Source organism: Nerophis lumbriciformis, linkage group LG05 (genome assembly GCF_033978685.3).
Source record: "Nerophis lumbriciformis linkage group LG05, RoL_Nlum_v2.1, whole genome shotgun sequence".
Lineage (NCBI taxonomy): Eukaryota > Metazoa > Chordata > Actinopteri > Syngnathiformes > Syngnathidae > Nerophis > Nerophis lumbriciformis.
Window position 1 is genome coordinate 15,922,901 of NC_084552.2, and position 19,862 is coordinate 15,942,762.

The window sequence follows — 19,862 nt, forward strand, 5'->3', positions numbered from 1 at the left end:
TATATACATGGTGTAAGTATATATGTGATGTAGTAACATTTAAATAACATTTAATATATACATGATGTAAGTATATATGTAATGTAGTGACATTCATAATAACATTTAATATATGTATGATGTAAGTATATATGTGATGTAGTAACATTTATAACAACATTTAATAAATACATGATGTAAGTATATATGTGATGTAGTAACATTTATAATAACATTTTATATATATATATATATGATGTAAGTATATATGTAATGTAGTAACATTTACAATAACATTTAATATATATATATGATGTAAGTATATATGTAATGTAGTAACATTTATAATAACATTTAATATATACATGATGTAAGTATACATGTAATGTAGTAACATTTATAATAACATTTAATATATACATGATGTAAGAATATATGTAATGTAGTAACATTTATAATAACATTTAATATATATATGATGTAAGCATATATGTAATGTAGTAACATTTATAATAACATTTAATATATACATGATGTAAGTATATATGTAATGTAGTAACATTTATAATAACATTTAATATATATATATATGATGTAAGTATATATGTAATGTAGTAACATTTATAATAACATTTCATATATACATGATGTAAGTATATATGTGATGTAGTAACATTTATAATAACATTTAATATATATATGATGTAAATATATATGTGATGTAGTAACATTTATAACAACATTTCATATTTACATGATGTAAGTATATATGTAATGTAGTAACATTCATATTAACATTTAACATTTTGATCCTTTTAAGCACATTTATTTCTAAAACTCATCACATTTGTTTTTGTTTTTTTCAACTGCACACTATATGAAAGCCAACAGACCTAGTCAAACATCACTTACTGTACAAGGTCTGCTGTCATTAGGATGCCGACTGCTAGGATGTTCATATATTCCCATTTAGATGAAGAAGTCTCATAATCCCCGCGAAGAAAAGGGGGGTGGAACCAAGCGTCTTTTTGATGCCGTTCTAAATTGGCTGTCAAAGTGTCCCAACTTGTCGGATTGCATCCTCGTCTTTCTACTATCCAGGTGAGAGTCATGATTAATGATCTAGAACGGGGGTCAGCAACCCGCAGCACTAAAGCCAAATGCGGCTCTTTAGCGGCGCCCTGGTGGCTCCATGGAGCTTTATCAAAAATGTATGGAAACGGAAAAAAATGGGGTGAAATTTAAGTTTTTTGTTGTAATATGGTTTCTGTAGGAGGACAGAGACGACACAAACCTTTCTAATTGTTAGAAAGCCCACTGCTTAAATAGGTTTGTGCTTCACCGTTGAGAGTATTTGACAAGCGCCGTTTTGTCCTATTAATTCCAGCGGCCCTGGAACTCACCGTCGTGTGGACTGTTTACATGTATAACTTTCTCCGACGCTGCCATAGAAAGACGTGTTTTATGCCACTCCTTCGTTGTCTCATTTTGTCCACCAAACGTTTTATACTGTACGTGAATGCACACATATATATTATATTTTTTTATATTTTTATATATTTACACATTGTTTTCTTGCATGCACACATCGCACTGTATGGAATGGCCTCAATCTCGTTACCCTGCGTAATGACAATAAAGCTGATTCTGATTCTGATTCAAAGGTGAGCTTTGTTGATGTTATTGACTTGTTGGAGTGCTACTCAGGCATATTTGTTCACTGCATGACTGTAAGCTAATCGATGCTAACACGCTATTTAGGCTAACTGTATGTACATATTGCATCAATATGCTTAATTTAATTTCCTTTACTTATGTCCTCTGTGTATTTACTTTATTTTTCCATGTTTCATGACACATTATCCGTATATAATATTGGTTGGATTTATGATAGTTGTTTGTGTGTCATGTTGTTCCAGACCACAGCAAACGTTACCTAGCTTGCAAAGATGGTAATAAATCCATTAGAAGAAGACGGCCTGACATTTCCTTTAACTTGGACACACACATCTATACCTTTGGCCATTTTAAGAGTCATTTCCAGGAGTTATCTCACCCTCTGAGAAGTTTTACTAATGTTTTCCTATGTTGTAAAAATGTTTAGAATAAATATTCGATTTCAACATTTCTGTCAACGAAGATTTGCGTCAGCCTGCAACACATAGTCATTTTGATAGTAGGCTGATATAGCTAATTAGCTACTTACATGTGTTGCCATCATTATAACACTTATAGTCTTTTCATTTTTTGCATCTCCAGACAGATTATTCTTTTGTATTTGTGGTCCAATATGGCTCTTTCAACATTTTGGGTTGCCAACCCCTGATCTAGAATAAAGTTTGACGAGAAAAAAATAAATAAAAAATCAGCAGACCACTCGATGATGTAAACATTGGCACGCACTCTAGTGATCACTATAAATAGTTGGTCTGCGTTAGCACTTATAATAACAATATCACTAACACTTGTTAATATTCAAGTCACCAAATGTACATGGATGTTTTTTCATTGGGTTTTTATGGGCAGAATAGTGGATCTCCCATTGCGGACTTTTATTTACGATTATTCAATATTAAGAATTAAGGGTGTAACGGTACGTGTATTTGTATTGAACGATACAGGGGTTTCAGTTCGGTTCGGCAACCGGGCTACGACAACAAAGCGAAAGCGGTTTTCCGACATTGTTCAGCAGCGGTAGGGTATGCTTCTGGCAACACGTCAAACATGCTAACCCATTTGAAGGGTCACCACCCCCAATTGAACATCGCTTCAACGAAGAAAAAGACGAGCGTCGTGCAAACGCCGCATTCAAGCAGCCTCTCCTCGGCGAGTCAGGCAGGGCTAAAGCAATAACAAATGTTTTTATAGCAGCAGATTTAAGACCATATTGCATTAAAAACTAGATTTTGACCCACTTCTTTCTGCAGACAATGTGGATAAACTGATTTTTCTGGCAAAAAACATGAAGATTGAGTGAAAGTCACCAGGGTTAAAGGCTGGGGGGGAAAAGAAAAGTTAATCTGAGGCTTGAAACTGTTTAATGTTGCACTTCATATATGTAGAAGAAAAGTTTTGTCATTTTATTTAATCTGAGCAAAAACTTGCAGCAGTTTAATGTTGATTAACATGGACCCCGACTTAAACAAGTTGAAAAACGTATTCAGGTGTTACCATTTAGTGGTCAATTGTACGGAATATGTACTGTACTGTGCAATCTAATAATAAAAGTCTCAATCAATCAATCAAAAAAAGCACTTTATATGTAGAAAGGTTTTGTTAAAGGCCTACTGAAACCCACTACTACCGACCACGCAGTCTGATAGTTTATATATCAATGATGAAATCTTAACATTGCAACACATGCCAATACATGTGCAATTTTAAATTTTGCGCGAAATATCCTGCTGAAAACGTCTCGGTATGATGACGTCTGCGCGTGACGTCCCGGATTGTAGAGGACATTTTGGGACAGCATGGTGGCCAGCTATTAAGTCGTCTGTTTTCATCGCAAAATTCCACAGTATTCTGGACATCTGTGTTGGTGAATCTTTTGCAATCTGTTCGATGAACAATGGAGACAGCAAAGAAGAAAGCTGTAGGTGGGAAGCGGTGTATTGCGGCCGACTGCAGCAACACAAACGCAGCCGGTGTTTCATTGTTTACATTCCCGGAAGATGACAGTCAAGCTTTACCATTGGCCTGTGGAGAACTGGGACAACAGAGACTCTTACCAGGAGGACTTTGAGTTGGATGCGCAGACGCGGTACCGTGAGTACGCATGCAGCTGCGGCTTCCAAACATTTGATTGCTTGCCCGTACGTGCGTGCCGCTATGTGCATGTCACGTACGTAACTTCGGGGACTTTGAGGAAATATATGTGCTGTATGAACTTTGGGGAGGTGAACGGTACTTTGGGCTGTGGGATTGAGTGTGTTGTGCAGGTGTTTGAGTTGTATTGGCGGGTTATATGGACGAGAGGGGGGAGGTGTTTGTTATGCGGGATTCATTTGTGGCATATTAAATATAAGCCTGGTTGTGTTGTGGCTAATAGAGTATGTATATGTCTTGTATTTATTTACTGTTTTAGTCATTCCCAGCTGAATATCAGGTCCCACCCGCCTCTCATAGCATCTTCCCTATCTGAATCGCTCCCACTGCCCTCTAGTCCTTCACTCTCACTTTCCTCATCCACAAATCTTTCATCCTCGCTCAAATTAATGGGGAAATCATCGCTTTCTCGGTCCGAATCGCTCTCGTTGCTGGTGGCCATGATTGTAAACAATGTGCGGATGTGAGGAGCTCCACAACCTGTGACGTCACGCTACTCGTTTGCTACTTCCGGTACAGGCAAGGCTTTTTTATCAGCGACCAAAAGTTGCGAACTTTATCGTCGATGTTCTCTACTAAATCCTTTCAGCAAAAAAATGGCAATATCGCGAAATGATCAAGTATGACACATAGAATGGACCTGCTATCCCCGTTTAAATAAGAAAATCGCATTTCAGTAGGCCTTTAAGAAACCATTCTGAGCCTTATCTTATTTAGTTTTTATTTTATATATGTTGACCACATTAACCCTGGCAATGGACCCTATGTGTAAATTTATGTTATTGTTATCCTTAGCATTCATGACTGCCTGTGGTTGTACTGATCAGCCTAGTGGTGGCTCACATCCATCACACACAGAGCTATTTCTATTTTTGGGCAGAATTATTATAGTGTTCCCAATGTTAAAAGGATAAAGCCATTGTTTACAAATTTGGGTAAATAAACAACCAAAAAATTTATATTTTGTTGTTTTCTTACTGTACCGAAAATGAACCAAACCGTGACCTCTACACCCAGGTACGTACCGAACCGAAATATTTGTGTACCTTTACACCTTTATTAAGAATGCATTTAAAAAAAATCCATCCGCCGTAAAGATTTTTAACGATAGGCAAAATTCCCCCCTAAAAAGGGCAGTTCCCCTTTAATAGTACAATGTAATGTTACGAGAAAAACATTAGTTTTATTTGGATAATTAAGTTAACGTTAACTTAATTAGTTAACGTACCAATGATTGTCACACACACACTAGGTGTGGTGAAATGTGTCCTCTTCATTTGACCCATCCCCTTGTTCACCCTCTGGGAGATGAGGGGAGATGAGGGGAGCAGTGAGCAGCAGCGGTGCCGCGCCCGGGAATCATTTTTGGTGATTTAACCCCCAATTCCAACCCTTGATGCTGAGTGCCAAGCAGGGAGGTAATGGGTCCCATTTTTATAGTCTTTGGTATGACTCGGCCGGGGTTTGAACTCACGACCTACCGATCTCAGGGCGGACACTCTAACCACTATGCCACTGAGTAATCGTACTGCAAGGCAGTGTTTTTCAACCTTTTCTGAGCCAAGGCACTTTTTTTTCATTGAAAAAATCCAGAGGCACACCACCAGAAGAAATTATTGAAAAATGAAACTCAGCAGCCGATATAGACAATAAAAAGTCGTTTTCGCAATTGTTGGATATGAATTTAAACCATAATAACTAGAGATATCCGATAATATCCGCCTGCCGATATTATCGGCCAATAAATGCTTTAAAATGTAATATCGGAAATTATCGGTATCGTTTTTGTTATTATCGGTATCGTTTTTTTTTTTTTTTTTATTAAATCAACATAAAAAACACAAGATACACTTTCAATTAGTGCACCAAGCCAAAAAACCTCCCTCCCCCATTTACACTCATTCACACTCATTTGCACAAAAGGGTTGTTTCTCTAGATGTCCGATAAATGCTTTAAAATGTAATATCGGAAATTATCGGTATCGTTTTTTTTTTATTATCGGTATTGATTTTTTTTAATAAATTTTTTGTATTAAATCAACATAAAAATACAATATACACTTACAATTAGTGCACCAACCCAAAAAACCTCCCTCCCCATTTACACTCATTCACACAAAAGGGTTGTTTCTTTCTGTTATTAATATTCTGGTTCCTACATTATATATCAATATATATCAATACAGTCTGCAAGGGATACAGTCCGTAAGCACACATGATTGTGCGTGCTGCTGGTCCACTAATAGTACTAACCTTTAACAGTTAATTTTACTCATTTTCATTAATTACTAGTTTCCATGTAACTGTTTTTATATTGTTTTACTTTCTTTTTTATTCAAGAAAATGTTTTTAATTTGTTTATCTTATTTTATTATTATTTTTAAAAAGGACCTTATCTTCACCATACCTGGTTGTCCAAATTAGGCATAATAATGTGTTAATTTCACGACTGTATATATCGGTATCGGTAATTAAGAGTTGGACAATATCGGATATCGGCAAAAAAGCCATTATCGGACATCCCTAATAATAACCATGCTTCCCTATAACTCTTGTCTCAAAGTAGGTGTACTGTCACGACCTGTCACATCACGCTGTGACTTATTTTGACGTTTTTGACGTTTTTTCTGTGTCGTGTTTTAGTTCTTGTCTTGCGCTCCTATTTGGGTGGCTTTTCCTGTTTTGTTGGTATTTTCCTGTAGCAGTTCCACGTCTTCCTTGAACGCTATTCCCCGCACCTGCATTGTTTTGGCAATCAAAACTATTTCAGTTGTTTTTATCCTTCTTTGTGGGGACATTGTTGATTGTCATGTCATGTACGGATGTACTTTGTGGAAGCCTTCTGCTCCACGCGCTGTAAGTCTTTGCTGTCGTCCAGCATTCTGTTTTTGTTTACTCTGCAGCAAGTTCAGTTTTAGTTTAATTTTGCATAGCCTTCCCTAAGCTTCAATGCCTTTTCTTAGCGGCACTCGCCTTTTGTCTATTTTTGGTTTAAATGTTAGATACCTTTTTATGTTCCCGACATCTACGAAGCAATTAGCTACCTGCTGCCACCTACTGATATGGAAGAGTATTACACGGTTACTCTGCCGAGCTCTAGACAACACAGACACTCAACAACGCCACATTATTTGCAGATTATAATTACTGGTTTGCAAAAAATATTTTTAACCCAATTCGGTGAAATTACATCATCTCCCACGGCACACCAGACTGTATCTCACGGTTGAAAAACACTGCTGTAAGGTCATATATCGCGATCATTTTTCATCTTGATATTTTGGCACTCGTTCTCCAATGAGAAAATCGTTTAGGCCAAGGGACGTACTTTTAAAAGGCTGAGGACTTAAATCTTCCCTCGTTGTCATTGCACAAGTACCACAAAACTATGTTTTCAGCACAAACCCGTTCAAGATTAGACAAACAAACAGTGTACAGGGTTACAGAACAGGAACGCCCCGCCCCGTAAAAGATAGGAAAAAGGTAAAACGCTGGGGAAGAAGATGAGTAAAAAAATACAACCTAGACTTGGCTCCTAAGGGGGCCTAGTCTGGAGTGGGAAAAAACCTCCATGCAATGCACACATAAACACGTTACATTTAATCACGACAAACTCGCAACAGAGGGGCGGGGAGTTGGGGACCCTGGAGGTCAACTGCTGCTATGAAGCGCTGCCAGCCGTCCATCACCCCGAGGGGAAACAAGCGGTGGTGAAGGCGTGTGGTGAGATTTGAGGACAGCGCAAAGAAAGAGGCTTCAAAAAAGTTCAGACAAGACAAAACAAAGAGAGCAAGCTGGGAGAAGAAGGTAGCGGAAAAAAATTGCGACCGCCCTCAAGGACACTTACCTCCAAGGTGACCTGCTGCTGAGCCATGGCTCTCTCCACCGTCTCGTACATTTGTGTGTTCTGAATGGCGAGACCACAAAAGACGGCGAAGGCCTCCATGAACTGTTCGTCGTTCCTGTTGAAGGTCTTGACGCCGCCCGACGCTTCGTCCGTCTTGTTGACCATCTGGCAGACGCCTGCGAACAAACGCACGCTGCTTCAACTTGTTCAGCGACAAAGTATTTTCCTGCCGGACTTTGCCGCGTCCTACCGATGACCTTGTTCTTTTTGCCGTTTTTGATCGGAGTGCATAGCAAACTTTTGGTGGGTTGGCCTGGCTGATGTTCGTCCTTGGAAAACAAAAACGGAACCTGTTACTGTCGGGAACCAGACGTAAGTAACATCGGAAAAATGAAGACACGTACCGTAAGGGGGAAGCGTTGGTCTTTGGCCACGTCGGGGATGTTGAGGGGCTGCATGGTGTTTTTCACATACTGAGCGTACATGTAGTTGGTCTGGTTCACGCACTCTCTAACACCGTGAAACATAAACAACACTGCAGATCACTTTTTACTCAGAATATTCTCAATGTTCACATGTAATGGTTGCATAAAATGTGTAGGAAGGTCTTTGTTGGGAACTGTTTGTCGTCTGTGGGTTTTATATTCAAACTTCTTGGAAACATTTAGTACCTGTACTATATTTTGTGGAAAAGTCATTAAAAATATATTTGATTTGAAAAAAAAACAACTTACATCCATCCATCCATTTTCTACCAGCTGCACTCGGGTGTAGGGCGGGGTACACCCTGGACAAGGAAGGCGGGGTACAATCTGGACAAGGAAGGCGGTGTACACTCTAGACAAGGAAGGCGGCGTACACCCTCGACAAGGAAGGCGGCTTACACCTTGGACAAGGAAGGCGGTGTACACTCTGGACAAGGAAGGTGGTGTACACCCTGAACAAGGAAGGCGGGGTACAATCTGGACAAGGAAGGCGGTGTACACCTTGGACAAGGAAGGCGGTGTACACTCGAGACAAGGAAGGCGGTGTACACTCGAGACAAGGAAGGCGGTGTACACCCTGGACAAGGAAGGCGGCGTACACCTTGGACAAGGAAGGTGGTGTACACTCTGGACAAGGAAGGCGCCGTACACCCTGGACAAGGAAGGCGGTGTACACCCTGGACAAGGAAGGCGGAGTACACCCTGGACAAGGAAGGCGGAGTACACCCTGGACAAGGAAGGCGGTGTACACCTTGGACAAGGAAGGCGGAGTACACTCTGGACAAGGAAGGTGGTGTACACCCTGAACAAGGAAGGCGTTGTACACCTTGGACAAGGAAGGTGGTGTACACTTTGGACAAGGAAGGCGGCGTACACCCTGAACAAGGAAGGTGGCGTACACCCTGGACAAGAAAGGCGGTGTACACCTTGGACAAGGAAGGCAGGATACACCCTGGACAAGGAAGGCAGGGTACACCCTGGACAAGGAAGGCGGCTTACATCCTGGACAAGGAAGGCGGTGTACACCTTGGACAAGGAAGGCGGGGTACAATCTGGACAAGGATGGAGGGGTACACGCTGAACAAGGAAGGCGGTTTACACCTTGGACAAGGAAGGTGGTGTACACTTTGGACAAGGAAGGCGGCGTACACCCTGGACAAGGAAGGTGGTGTACACCTTGGACAAGGAAGGCGGTGTACACTCTAGCCAAGGAAGGCGGTGCACACCCTGGACAAGGAAAACGGTGTACACCTTGGACAAGGAAGGCGGTGTACACTCTGGACAAGGAAGGCGGAGTACACTCTGGACAAGGAAGGTGGTGTACACCCTGAACAAGGAAGACTGGGTACAATCTGGACAAGGAAGGTGGTGTACACCCTGAACAAGGAAGACGGGGTACAATCTGGACAAGGAAGGCGGGGTACACCCTGGACAAGGAAGGCGGTGTACACTCTGGACAAGGAAGGCGGCGTACACCCTGAACAAGGAAGGCGGCGTACAATCTGGACAAGGAAGGCGGTGTACACCTTGGACAAGGAAGGCGTCGTACACCTTGGACAAGGAAGGCGGTGTACACCTTGGACAAGGAAGGCGGGGTACAATCTGGACAAGGAAGGCGGTGTACACTCTAGACAAGGAAGGCGGTGTACACTCTAGACAAGGAAGGCGGGGTACACCCTGGATAAGGAAGGCGGTGTACACCTTGGACAAGGAAGGCGTTGTACACCTTGGACAAGGAAGGGGGGTACACTCTGGACAAGGAGGGCGGTGTACACCCTAGACAAGGAAGGCGGGGTACACCCTGGACAAGGAAGGCGGTGTACACCTTGGACAAGGAAGGCGGGCTACACCCTGAACAAGGAAGGCAGTGTACACCTTGGACAAGGAAGGCAGTGTACACCCTAGACAAGGAAGGCGGTGTACACCCTGGACAAGGAAGGCGGTGTACACCTTGGACAAGGAAGGCGGGCTACACCCTGAACAAGGAAGGCGTTGTACACCTTGGACAAGGAAGGCGGGTACACTCTAGACAAGGAAGGTGGGGTACACCCTAGACAAGGAAGGTGGGGTACACCCTGGGCAAGGAAGGCAGAGTACACCCTGGACAAGGAAGGCGGGGTACAATCTGGACAAGGAAGGCGGTGTACACCTTGAACAAGAAAGGCGGGGCACACCCTGGACAAGAGTGCACCTCAGTGCGGGGCCAACACAACATTCACACTCACCATAAAATGACAACTTTTGTCTTGAAATTTTACAATTCATCTAACTTTTTTTTTCTCAAAATTAGACCTTTTCCTCCTATTAACATGATTATATTATAGAGTCTATAATCTATAATAAAGACTTACACTCACAATACGCATTACAACTTTATTTTCGGAACATTAAGACCGCTTAAAAATAATTAGAATTTTCTTGTACCGTATTTTTCGGACTGTAAGGCGCACTTAAAAGCCTTTAATTTTCTAAAAAAATCGACGGTGCGCCTTATAACCCGATGCACCTAATGTACGGAATAATTTAGGATGTGCTTACCGACCTCGAAGCTATTTTATTTGGTACATGGTGAAATGATAAGTGTGACCAGTAGATGGCAGTCGCACATAAGAGTTGCGTGCAGACTGCAATATGACGCCAGTAAACAACAACAAAACTCAAAAATCTGTCAAAATGTTTTAGTACGACTTTGGTAAGCTATGAAGCTGCACCGCTTGATGGATTGTCGGCGCATTACGGCTACTGTAGTCAGACGTACAAGTATTATCATGGTGTGTGTATAAGGACCGCACAATGGCACCCATTAGCAGACATATTATCTGGCGTTTTGTTTCGCAATATTATGTAAAAGCAACATTTCTTACCTTCTGGTACCTGCTGATGTTTATTTGGGATCTGCATAAGTCCTGAAAATTTGCGTGAGTCCGCCATTGTAGTCCGTGGCAACACCGTAGTCGATTCATCCTCCGCTGTTGCCATTTCTAATATAAAGTAGGGTACACTTCTAACTTATATCTGTCAGTAAACTCGCTATGGAAGCTCTAAAAACTACCGGTGTAGTGAGTTTACATTATTCACCCAAGGAACTTTAGTTATTAGAGAGTTGCGGTCAAACGTTTTTTCACAGGACACATTTCCGACGTTGTTATTGCACTGGAGGGCCACGGATGAGAAGATGCTGCTCCGTTATTGATTTATGTAATGTCTGAATGTCTGGAAACACTTCCTTGTGGTCTACATAACATGTAATGGTGGTTCTTTGGTCAAAATGTTGCATAGATGATGTTTTACAGATCATCTTCAAGCTGCTTTCTGACAGTCGCTTCAGGATGTGCCTTTTTGTGGGCGGTCTTATTTACGTGGCTCACCTTCGACAGCGTCTTCTCCCCGTCATCTTTGTTGTAGCGGTGTAGCGTGCAAGGACGGGAGTGGAAGAAGTGTCAAAAGATGGAGCTGACTGTTTTAATGACATTCAGACTTTACTTCAATCAATAACAGAGCAGCATCTCCTCATCCGGAAACCGTGAAAAACCGTCCGATCGGAACTATAATAACTAAAGTTCCTTGGGTGAATAATGTAAACTCACTCCACCGGTATGTTTTAGCGCTTTCATGGCAAGTTTACTGACAGCTATAAGTAAGAACTTTACACTACTTTATATTAGAAATGGCAACATGGATGAATGTCCCATAACAAGAAGATTGAGAAAAAGAAGAAGCTTGGCGCGGACGAGCGAAATTTTTTAGGACTTATGCAGATCCCAAATACAGATCAGCAGGTACCAGAAGGTAAAAAAAAGTTGCTTTTGCAAAATTTGGGAAACAAAACGCCAGATAATATGTCTTACCTTATACACACACCATAATAATACTCGTATGTTGAAGCACAGTACAATCCATCAAGCGGTGTGGCTTCATAGTTTACCAAAGTCCTACTAAAACATTTTGATGTTCTATATTTTCAATGGAACTTATACAATTTTGGTGTTGTTTACTTGTGTCATATTGCAGTCTACACGTATCTCTTGTGTGTGAGACTGCCATCATAGTGCAGCCTACACTTATCTCTTATGTGTGACTGCCATGGACTGGTCACACTTATCATTACACCATGTACCAAATAAAATAGCTTCGAGGTGGGTAAGCTCAACCAAACGTATTCCTTACATTAGGTGCACCGGGCTAAAAGGCGCACTGTCGAGTTTTGAGGGAAAAAAAGGTATTTAAGTGCGCCTTATAGTTCGGAAAATACAGTACTTTTAGTCTGGTTCGAGTAAATATTTCCCTTTAATATCTTGTTACTTTATGTTCGTAAAGTCACCACTCTTTACACAAAGAGGTTTTTTGCCTAAGACTAAAAACCTTTTTGTTGTAATATTAAAACTTTTATTTCGGAACATTATAACAAAATTTGTATGTCATCTTACAAGACTATTTTTTTAAATTAAGGCTTTGCAAAATTCCAACTTTAATGTTGAAAATGAGCGAATTGTTTTTCACGCAACATGTACTTTAAATGTTCAAAATTCTAATAACATTAGATCGATTTTTTTTTTTAAGTTCTAATTAATATCAACTTTTTTATCACATTGTTGGCTTATTTTGTAATATTGCTATTATTATTAATTTAAAACATATTGTTATTAATATAATAATTTACATTTAATAACGTTTTTTTTTTATCGTAATACTGGCTTGTCACAAAACATGACATTACATATTTTCTCATATTATGACTTTTTGAAAATGAATGCATTACATTCAAATAAATACATGAATTCAATATACAAATGAAATGTAAAGATGTTTCCTTATCACAAAACCCAAAACCAGTGAAGTGTAAATAGTAAATAAAAACAGAACACAATGATTACAACTCTACTATGCAAAGCAAAAGCCATTTATCAACAACACCCAGAAACGCCGCCTGCTTTGCTGGGCCCGAGCTCATCTAAGATAGACTGATGCAAAGTGGAAAAGTGTTCTGTGGTCTGATGAGTCCACATTTCAAATTGTTTTTGGAAACTGTGGACTTTGTGTCCTCCTGAACAAAGAGGAAAAGAACCATCCGGATTGTTATAGGCGCAAAGTTGAAAAGCCAGCATCTGTGATGGTATGGGGGTGTATTAGTGCCCAAGACATGGGTAACTTACACATCTGTGAAGGCACCACTAATGCTGAAAGGTACATACAGGTTTTGGAGCAACATATGTTGCCATCCAAGCAACGTTATCATGGACGCCCCTGCTTATTTCAGCAAGACTATGCCAAGCCACGTGTTACATCAACGTGGCTTTGTAGTAAAAGAGTGTGGGTACTAGACTGGCCTGCCTGTAGTCCAGACCTGTCTCCCATTGAAAATGTGTGGCGCATTATGAAGCCTAAAATACCACAACGGAGACCCCCGGACTGTTGAACAACTTAAGCTGTACATCAAGCGAGAATGGAAAAGAATTCCAACGGAAAAGCTTCAAAAAATGGTCTCCTCAGTTCCCAAACACTTACTGAGTGTTGTTAAAAGGAAAGGCCATGTAACACAGTGGTAAAAATGCCCCTGTGACAACTTGTTTGCAATGTGTTGCTCCCATTAAATTCTAAGTTAATGATTATTTGCAAAAAAAAAAGAAGTTTTTTAGTTCGAACATTAAATATCTTGTCTTTGCAGTCCATTCAATTGAATATAAGTTGAAAAGGATTTGCAAATCATTGTATTCTGTTTTTATTTACCATTTACACAACGTGCCAACTTCACTGGTTTAGGGGTTTTGTATACCGTATTCATTATTATTTTTGCAATGTGCAATGTGATTGTTTTCATCTAAGACTTTTCCCCCCCTGTATTACGACTAGACCAGGGGTCGGCAACCCGCGGCTCCGGAGCCGCATGCGGCTCTTTGACCACTCTGATGCGGCTCAGCTGCATACTTGCAGCCCTAACTCTTCCGGGCTACATTATACACCCCGCTACCATCAACCCCCACGCCCCTCCGTGCGTCGGTTGAGGTGGGCGGGGTTTGGTGGTAGCGTGGGTGTATAATGTAGCCCGGAAGAGTTAGTGCTGCAAGGGATTCTGGGTATTTGTTCTGTTGTGTTTATGTTGTGTTACGGGGCAGATGTTCTCCCGAAATGTGTTTTTCATTCTTGTTTGGTTTTGGTTCACAGTGTGGCGCATATTAGTAAGAGTGTTAAAGTTGTTTATACGGGCACCCTCAGTGTGACCTGTGTGGCTGTTGACCAAGTATGCCTTGCAGTCACTTACGTGTGCAAGCAGATGCCTCATACACCGGTGTGGCTGGGCCGGCACGCTGTTCGTACAGGTTGTTAAATGCTCTGCTATTATTGTTGTTTGGGTGAAAATCAGCAGACATTCGAGAGAATAGTTGCCCTGAAATTCGGGAGTCTCCCGGAAAAATCGGGAGGGTTGGCAAGTATGACATTGTCAAGCGCCATTCAAATAAAACTCGCGGGCTGCACTAACATTACATTTTCATATTAAGGTGCGGACCGCGTGTCTGAGACCCCCGGTTTATACATAGCACAAAGCAAAAAAAAAACTTTGTATGCAGTGTTATTTCAATTTAAATTTCAAAAGAGTTTTGTGGCTCCCATTGTTTTCTTTTATTTGTGAAACTGGTCAAAATGGCTCTTTGAGTGGTAAAGGTTGCCGACCCCTGGACTAGACGGAAGAAACAGCACTGTGATTTCCAGTCTCGTAAACAACATCAGAATGAATAAAGCTTTGCCCTCAGGTTTTCGTCCTACCTTTTGGGAGCATTAAGACCTTGACCTAGCTCCTCGTAGTCCATGTGAAAGATGCTGGAAAAAGGGTTCTGCAATGGAAAAAAAAAACATTTTTAGAACATTCCACTTCTTCTTTGAGCAATCTGCAGTCCTTTTGAGGGCATGTTTTGTTTCAAAGTGCACTTATGACCTGCCACAAAAGAGATCCCTTTCCCGACTTTTAAGAGGATGTTGAAGATAAACAAATGCTTCAGTCATAAAAAAAAAGTACTTCAAGGAGACAATGTTTAGACAAGGCTGAGAGGGATGTTACTGCCAATGGTTCTGGTTCCTCCAAGGACACGAACGTCCTAAAATACATCACATGTCGCCATACTTCCATCAGAAACATTAGGGTATGTTATAAAACCACACTTTTTAGCCAAAGAATACACAGACAACTTTATTAGGATGCTTCTGGGACGCAATGACGTAACTACGTACGTACGTAACACGTTTGAGTTTCTCAATTAAAAATGTTACTACTTCAACATTTCTCGATTTGGAAAATCCCAACACCAACCTTGTAAACTTATTCAGACCATTCAAGTCTTTTAACATTTTCCCCCAAAAAATCTCGCTTTTCCCGAAATTCCCAAATTTCCACAATATTCCCATTGAAATGAATGGGACATTTTTCAAAGTTCCACAACTCCCACATTTGTCATCTAATTCAAACTGTTCCATCCATCCATCCATCCATCTTCTCCCGCTTATCCGAGGTCGGGTCGCGGGGGCAGCAGCCTAAGCAGGGAAGCCCAGACTTTCCTCTCCCCAGCCACTTCGTCCAGCTCCTCCCGGGGGATCCCAAGCGTTCCCAGGCCAGCCGGGAGACATAGTCTTCCCAACGTGTCCTGGGTCTTCCCCGTGGCCTCCTACCGGTTGGACGTGCCCTAAACACCTCCCGAGGGAGGCGTTCGGGTGGCATCCTGACCAGATGCCCGAACCACCTCATCTGGCTCCTCTCGATGTGGAGGAGCAGTGGCTTTACTTTGAGCTCCCCCCGGATGGCAGAGCTTCTCACCCTATCTCTAAGGGAGAGACCCGCCACCCGGCGGAGGAAACTCATTTCGGCCGCCTGTACCTGTGATCTTGTCCTTTCGGTCATAACCCAAAGCTCATGACCATAGGTAAGGATGGGAACGTAGATCGACCGGTAAATTGAGAGCTTTGCCTTCCGGCTCAGCTCCTTCTTCACCACAACGGATCGATATAGCGTCCGCATTACTGAAGATGCCGCACCGATCCGCCTGTCGATCTCACGATCCACTTTTCCCTCACTCGTGAACAAGACTCCTAGGTACTTGAACTCCTCCACTTGGGGCAGGGTCTCCTCCCCAACCCGGAGATGGCACTCCACCCTTTTCCGGGCGAGAACCATGGACTCGGACTTGGAGGTGCTGATTCTCATCCCAGTCGCTTCACACTCGGCTGCGAACCGATCCAGTGAGAGCTGAAGATCCTGGCCAGATGAAGCCATCAGGACCACATCATCTGCAAAAAGCAGAGACCTAATCCTGCAGCCACCAAACCGGATCCCCTCAACGCCTTGACTGCGCCTAGAAATTCTGTCCATAAAAGTTATGAACAGAACTGTTCCGACTCCAAAATATTCAGGCTGTTCAAAATGATGTGCTTTCCTTCAACAATTAAAAAAAAATTCCCGGATTTCCAAGAATTCCCAGTTTTAAGGGACATTTTGTGACGACCTGGGCGCATGGTGATGCAGGGTTTCGTTCTCCCAGGAATGCAGACGGGCATCAGACACGGCGTGCAGGTAAGAAATTATTTATTTAAGAAATAAATTATACTGGAACAAACAAAAACGTGCTCATAGCACGGAAGGCAAAAACTAAAGGAGCTAGCGTGGGAACTAGAAGGTAAAAAGGAGGCGAGCAGGTAAAAAGGAAGCGAGTACCGTATTTTCCGCACCATAAGCCCTGGGTTATAAGCCGCGCCTTCAATGAACGGCATATTTCAAAACTTTGTCCACCTATAAGCCGCCCCGTGTTATAAGCCGCATCTAACTGCGCTAAAGGGAATGTCAAAAAAACAGTCAGATAGGTCAGTCAAACTTTAATAATATATTAAAAACCAGCGTTCTAACAACTCTGTTCACTCCCAAAATGTACGGTAATGTGCAAATGTGCAATCACAAACATAGTAAAATTCTAAATAGTGCAGAGCAATAACATCAATAACTTAATGTTGCTCGAACGTTAATGTCACAACACACAAAATAAACATAACGCTCACTTTCTGAAGTTATTCTTCATTCATAAATCCCTCGAATTATTCTCCTTCGGTGTCCGAATTAAAAAGTTGGGCGAATACGGGATCCAAAATGGCCGGCTCCGTCTCGTCGAAGTCATTGCCTTCCGGAAAGCTCGGACCACTGTTGTGACCGAAATATCCGCCCAGGCATTTACGATCCACTGGCAGATGTTGGCGTATGTCGTCCGGCGCTGTCTCCCTGTCTTAGTGAAGGTGTGTTCGCCTTCGGTCATCCATTGTTCCCACGCCGTTCGCAGTCGTGCTTTAAATGCCCTGTTGACACCAATATCGAGCGGTTGGAGTTCTTTGGTTAATCCACCCGGAATGACGGCGAGTGTTGTATTTGTGTGCTTCACTTGTTTTTTGACACCATCTGTGATGTGGGCGCGCATGGAGTCGTATATCAACATGGAACACACAAAGGAAATGAAACGTAATATCCGCGCGCTTCTTCTTCTATGGGGGCGGGTGGTTGCTTACAGTAGAAGAAGAAGCGCTTCCTCTTCTATGGGGGCGGGTGCTTACCTTGGCGGTTGCTTACCGTAGAAGAAGAAGCGCTTCCTCTTCTACGGGGAAAAAAGATGGCGGCTGTTTACCGTAGTTGCGAGACCTAAACTTTATGAAAATGAATCTTAATATTAATCCATATATAAAGCGCACCGGGTTATAAGCCGCACTGTCAGCTTTTGAGAAAATGTGTGGTTTTTAGGTGCGGCTAATAGTGCGGAAAATACAGTAGGTTCAGAGCAAGAACAAAAGTCGTCTACTGTTGCAAAAAGCAAACTTGGAAGTCAGACCGGCCCACTGGCAAGGCAGGCTTAAATAAAGTCATTGATGGCTAACAGGTGTGTGTCCGGAAACACACGCGGCAGGTGAAAACAATAAGCAGCCATGGCAACAAACTCAGGTGCACAAAACTAACAAAAAACACAAGTGCCTCGAAAACGTAAACAGAAATATGATCCGGGCAGCGGATTATAACAGTACCCCCCCTTAAGGGACAGATTCCAGATGTCCCCTGGAAAAACTAAAACCCACCAACTACAAGACAGTTCAAGAGTCAAGGGAGGGCGGAGGGAGGACTTGGCGGAGGGTCGCCAGGCCACGTGTCTCCGAATCCACCGGGGAAGAGTTAGGTGGCGGCGGCGAATGGAACGCCGCTGCCGCAGGCAAGGCGGGCGACCACGGAACCGCCGAGAAGGTGGGCGTGAGTGGCGCCAGAAGTTCAGCAGCCGGAGAGTTTTATGACAACGTCCTGGGCGTCGCTGCTTTTTGCGCCACTGGCATCCATTCACTGACCTCTGAGGGAGCTGCTTGTGCAGCCGGACCACTCGAGGTCGCTGACCCTTTTTTCTGCCGACTACTCCTTCCACATTTTTCAACCTACTTCAATCGTTCCACCGTCAAAACATTCCTCTTAATCAGGACAATAAACAAAGTTGTTCTTTGATCTGGAAAAATTCCCGGTTTTCCCGAAATTCCTTGATACCATTTCTCAATTAAAAATGTTAATACTTCAAAATTTCTCGACCTATTTGAAAAATCCCAACACCAACCATTCAGAACATTCATGTCTTTTAACATTTTCCAAAAAATTCCCGCTTTTCCCAAAATTCCCAGGAAATTCCCTTTGAAAATATTTGGGACATTTTTCAAAGTTCCACAATTCCCACATTTTTATCCGATTCAAATCGTTACAACGCCAAAATATTCAGCCTGTTCAAAATTGTGTGCTCTCCAACAATTTTTTTCAAATTCTCGGATTTCCAAAAACGCCTTGTTTTCAGGGACATTTTCCCCATTCAAAATGAATTTGCCATTTTTTAAACTTGCACAATTCGCACATTTTTCAACCGATCCAAACCATTTCACCTTCAACACATTCCACCATTCTGGAATTTCAAACCCCAGGATTTTTCGGAATTCCTGCTTTTCCCAAGCTCTATTTCCAGCTTTTTTCTGGCGACTACTCCTTCCACATTTTTCAACGCATTTCAATCATTCCACCGTCCAAACATTCCTCTTAATCAGGACAAGTTATTTTTTTAATGGAAAAATTCCCAGTTTTCCCGAAATTCCTGGAATTCCTTAATACCATTTCTCCATTTAACATGTTACTACTTCAACATTTCTTGACCGATTTACACCAACCTCATTGATAACATTCAAGTTTTTTAACATTTTTCCAAAAATTACCGCTTTGCCCAAAATTCCCAAATTTCCCATTGAAATGAATGGGACATTTTTCAAAGTTCCACAACTCCCACATTTGTCATCTAATTCAAACTGTTCCAACTCCAAAATATTCAGGCTGTTCAAAATGATGTGCTTTCCTTCAACAATTTAAAAAAAAATTCCCGGATTTCCAAAAATTCCCAGTTTTAAGGGACATTTTGTGACGACCTGGGCGCATGGTGATGCGGGGTTTTGTTCTCCCAGGAATGCAGACGGGCATCAGACACAGCGTGCAGGTAAGAAATTGGAAGAGTGGCCGTGCGCGACCCGAGGGTCCCTGGTTCAATCCCCACCTAGTACCAACCTCGTCATGTCCGTTGTGTCCTGAGCAAGACACTTCACCCTTGCTCCTGATGGGTGCTGGTAGCGCCTTGCATGGCAGCTCCCTCCATCAGTGTGTGAATGTGTGTGTGAATGGGTAAATGTGGAAGTAG

The 19,862-nt window shown here is 42.1% G+C and overlaps 1 protein-coding gene across 2 annotated transcripts in view; it reads right to left on the reverse strand.

The window, feature by feature from the left end:
* pde5ab (phosphodiesterase 5A, cGMP-specific, b) overlaps positions 1-19,862 on the reverse strand; it is a 217,778-nt gene that overhangs the window by 78,041 nt on the left and 119,875 nt on the right. For both annotated transcript variants that reach the window (XM_061961218.2, XM_061961217.2), the window contains exons 8-11: positions 14,902-14,969; positions 8,059-8,164; positions 7,905-7,983; positions 7,655-7,830 (exon numbers count right to left, since the gene is read on the reverse strand). In XM_061961218.2, the coding sequence (XP_061817202.1) occupies positions 7,655-7,830; positions 7,905-7,983; positions 8,059-8,164; positions 14,902-14,969 (429 nt within the window). The remainder of the gene's footprint in view (positions 1-7,654; positions 7,831-7,904; positions 7,984-8,058; positions 8,165-14,901; positions 14,970-19,862) is intronic.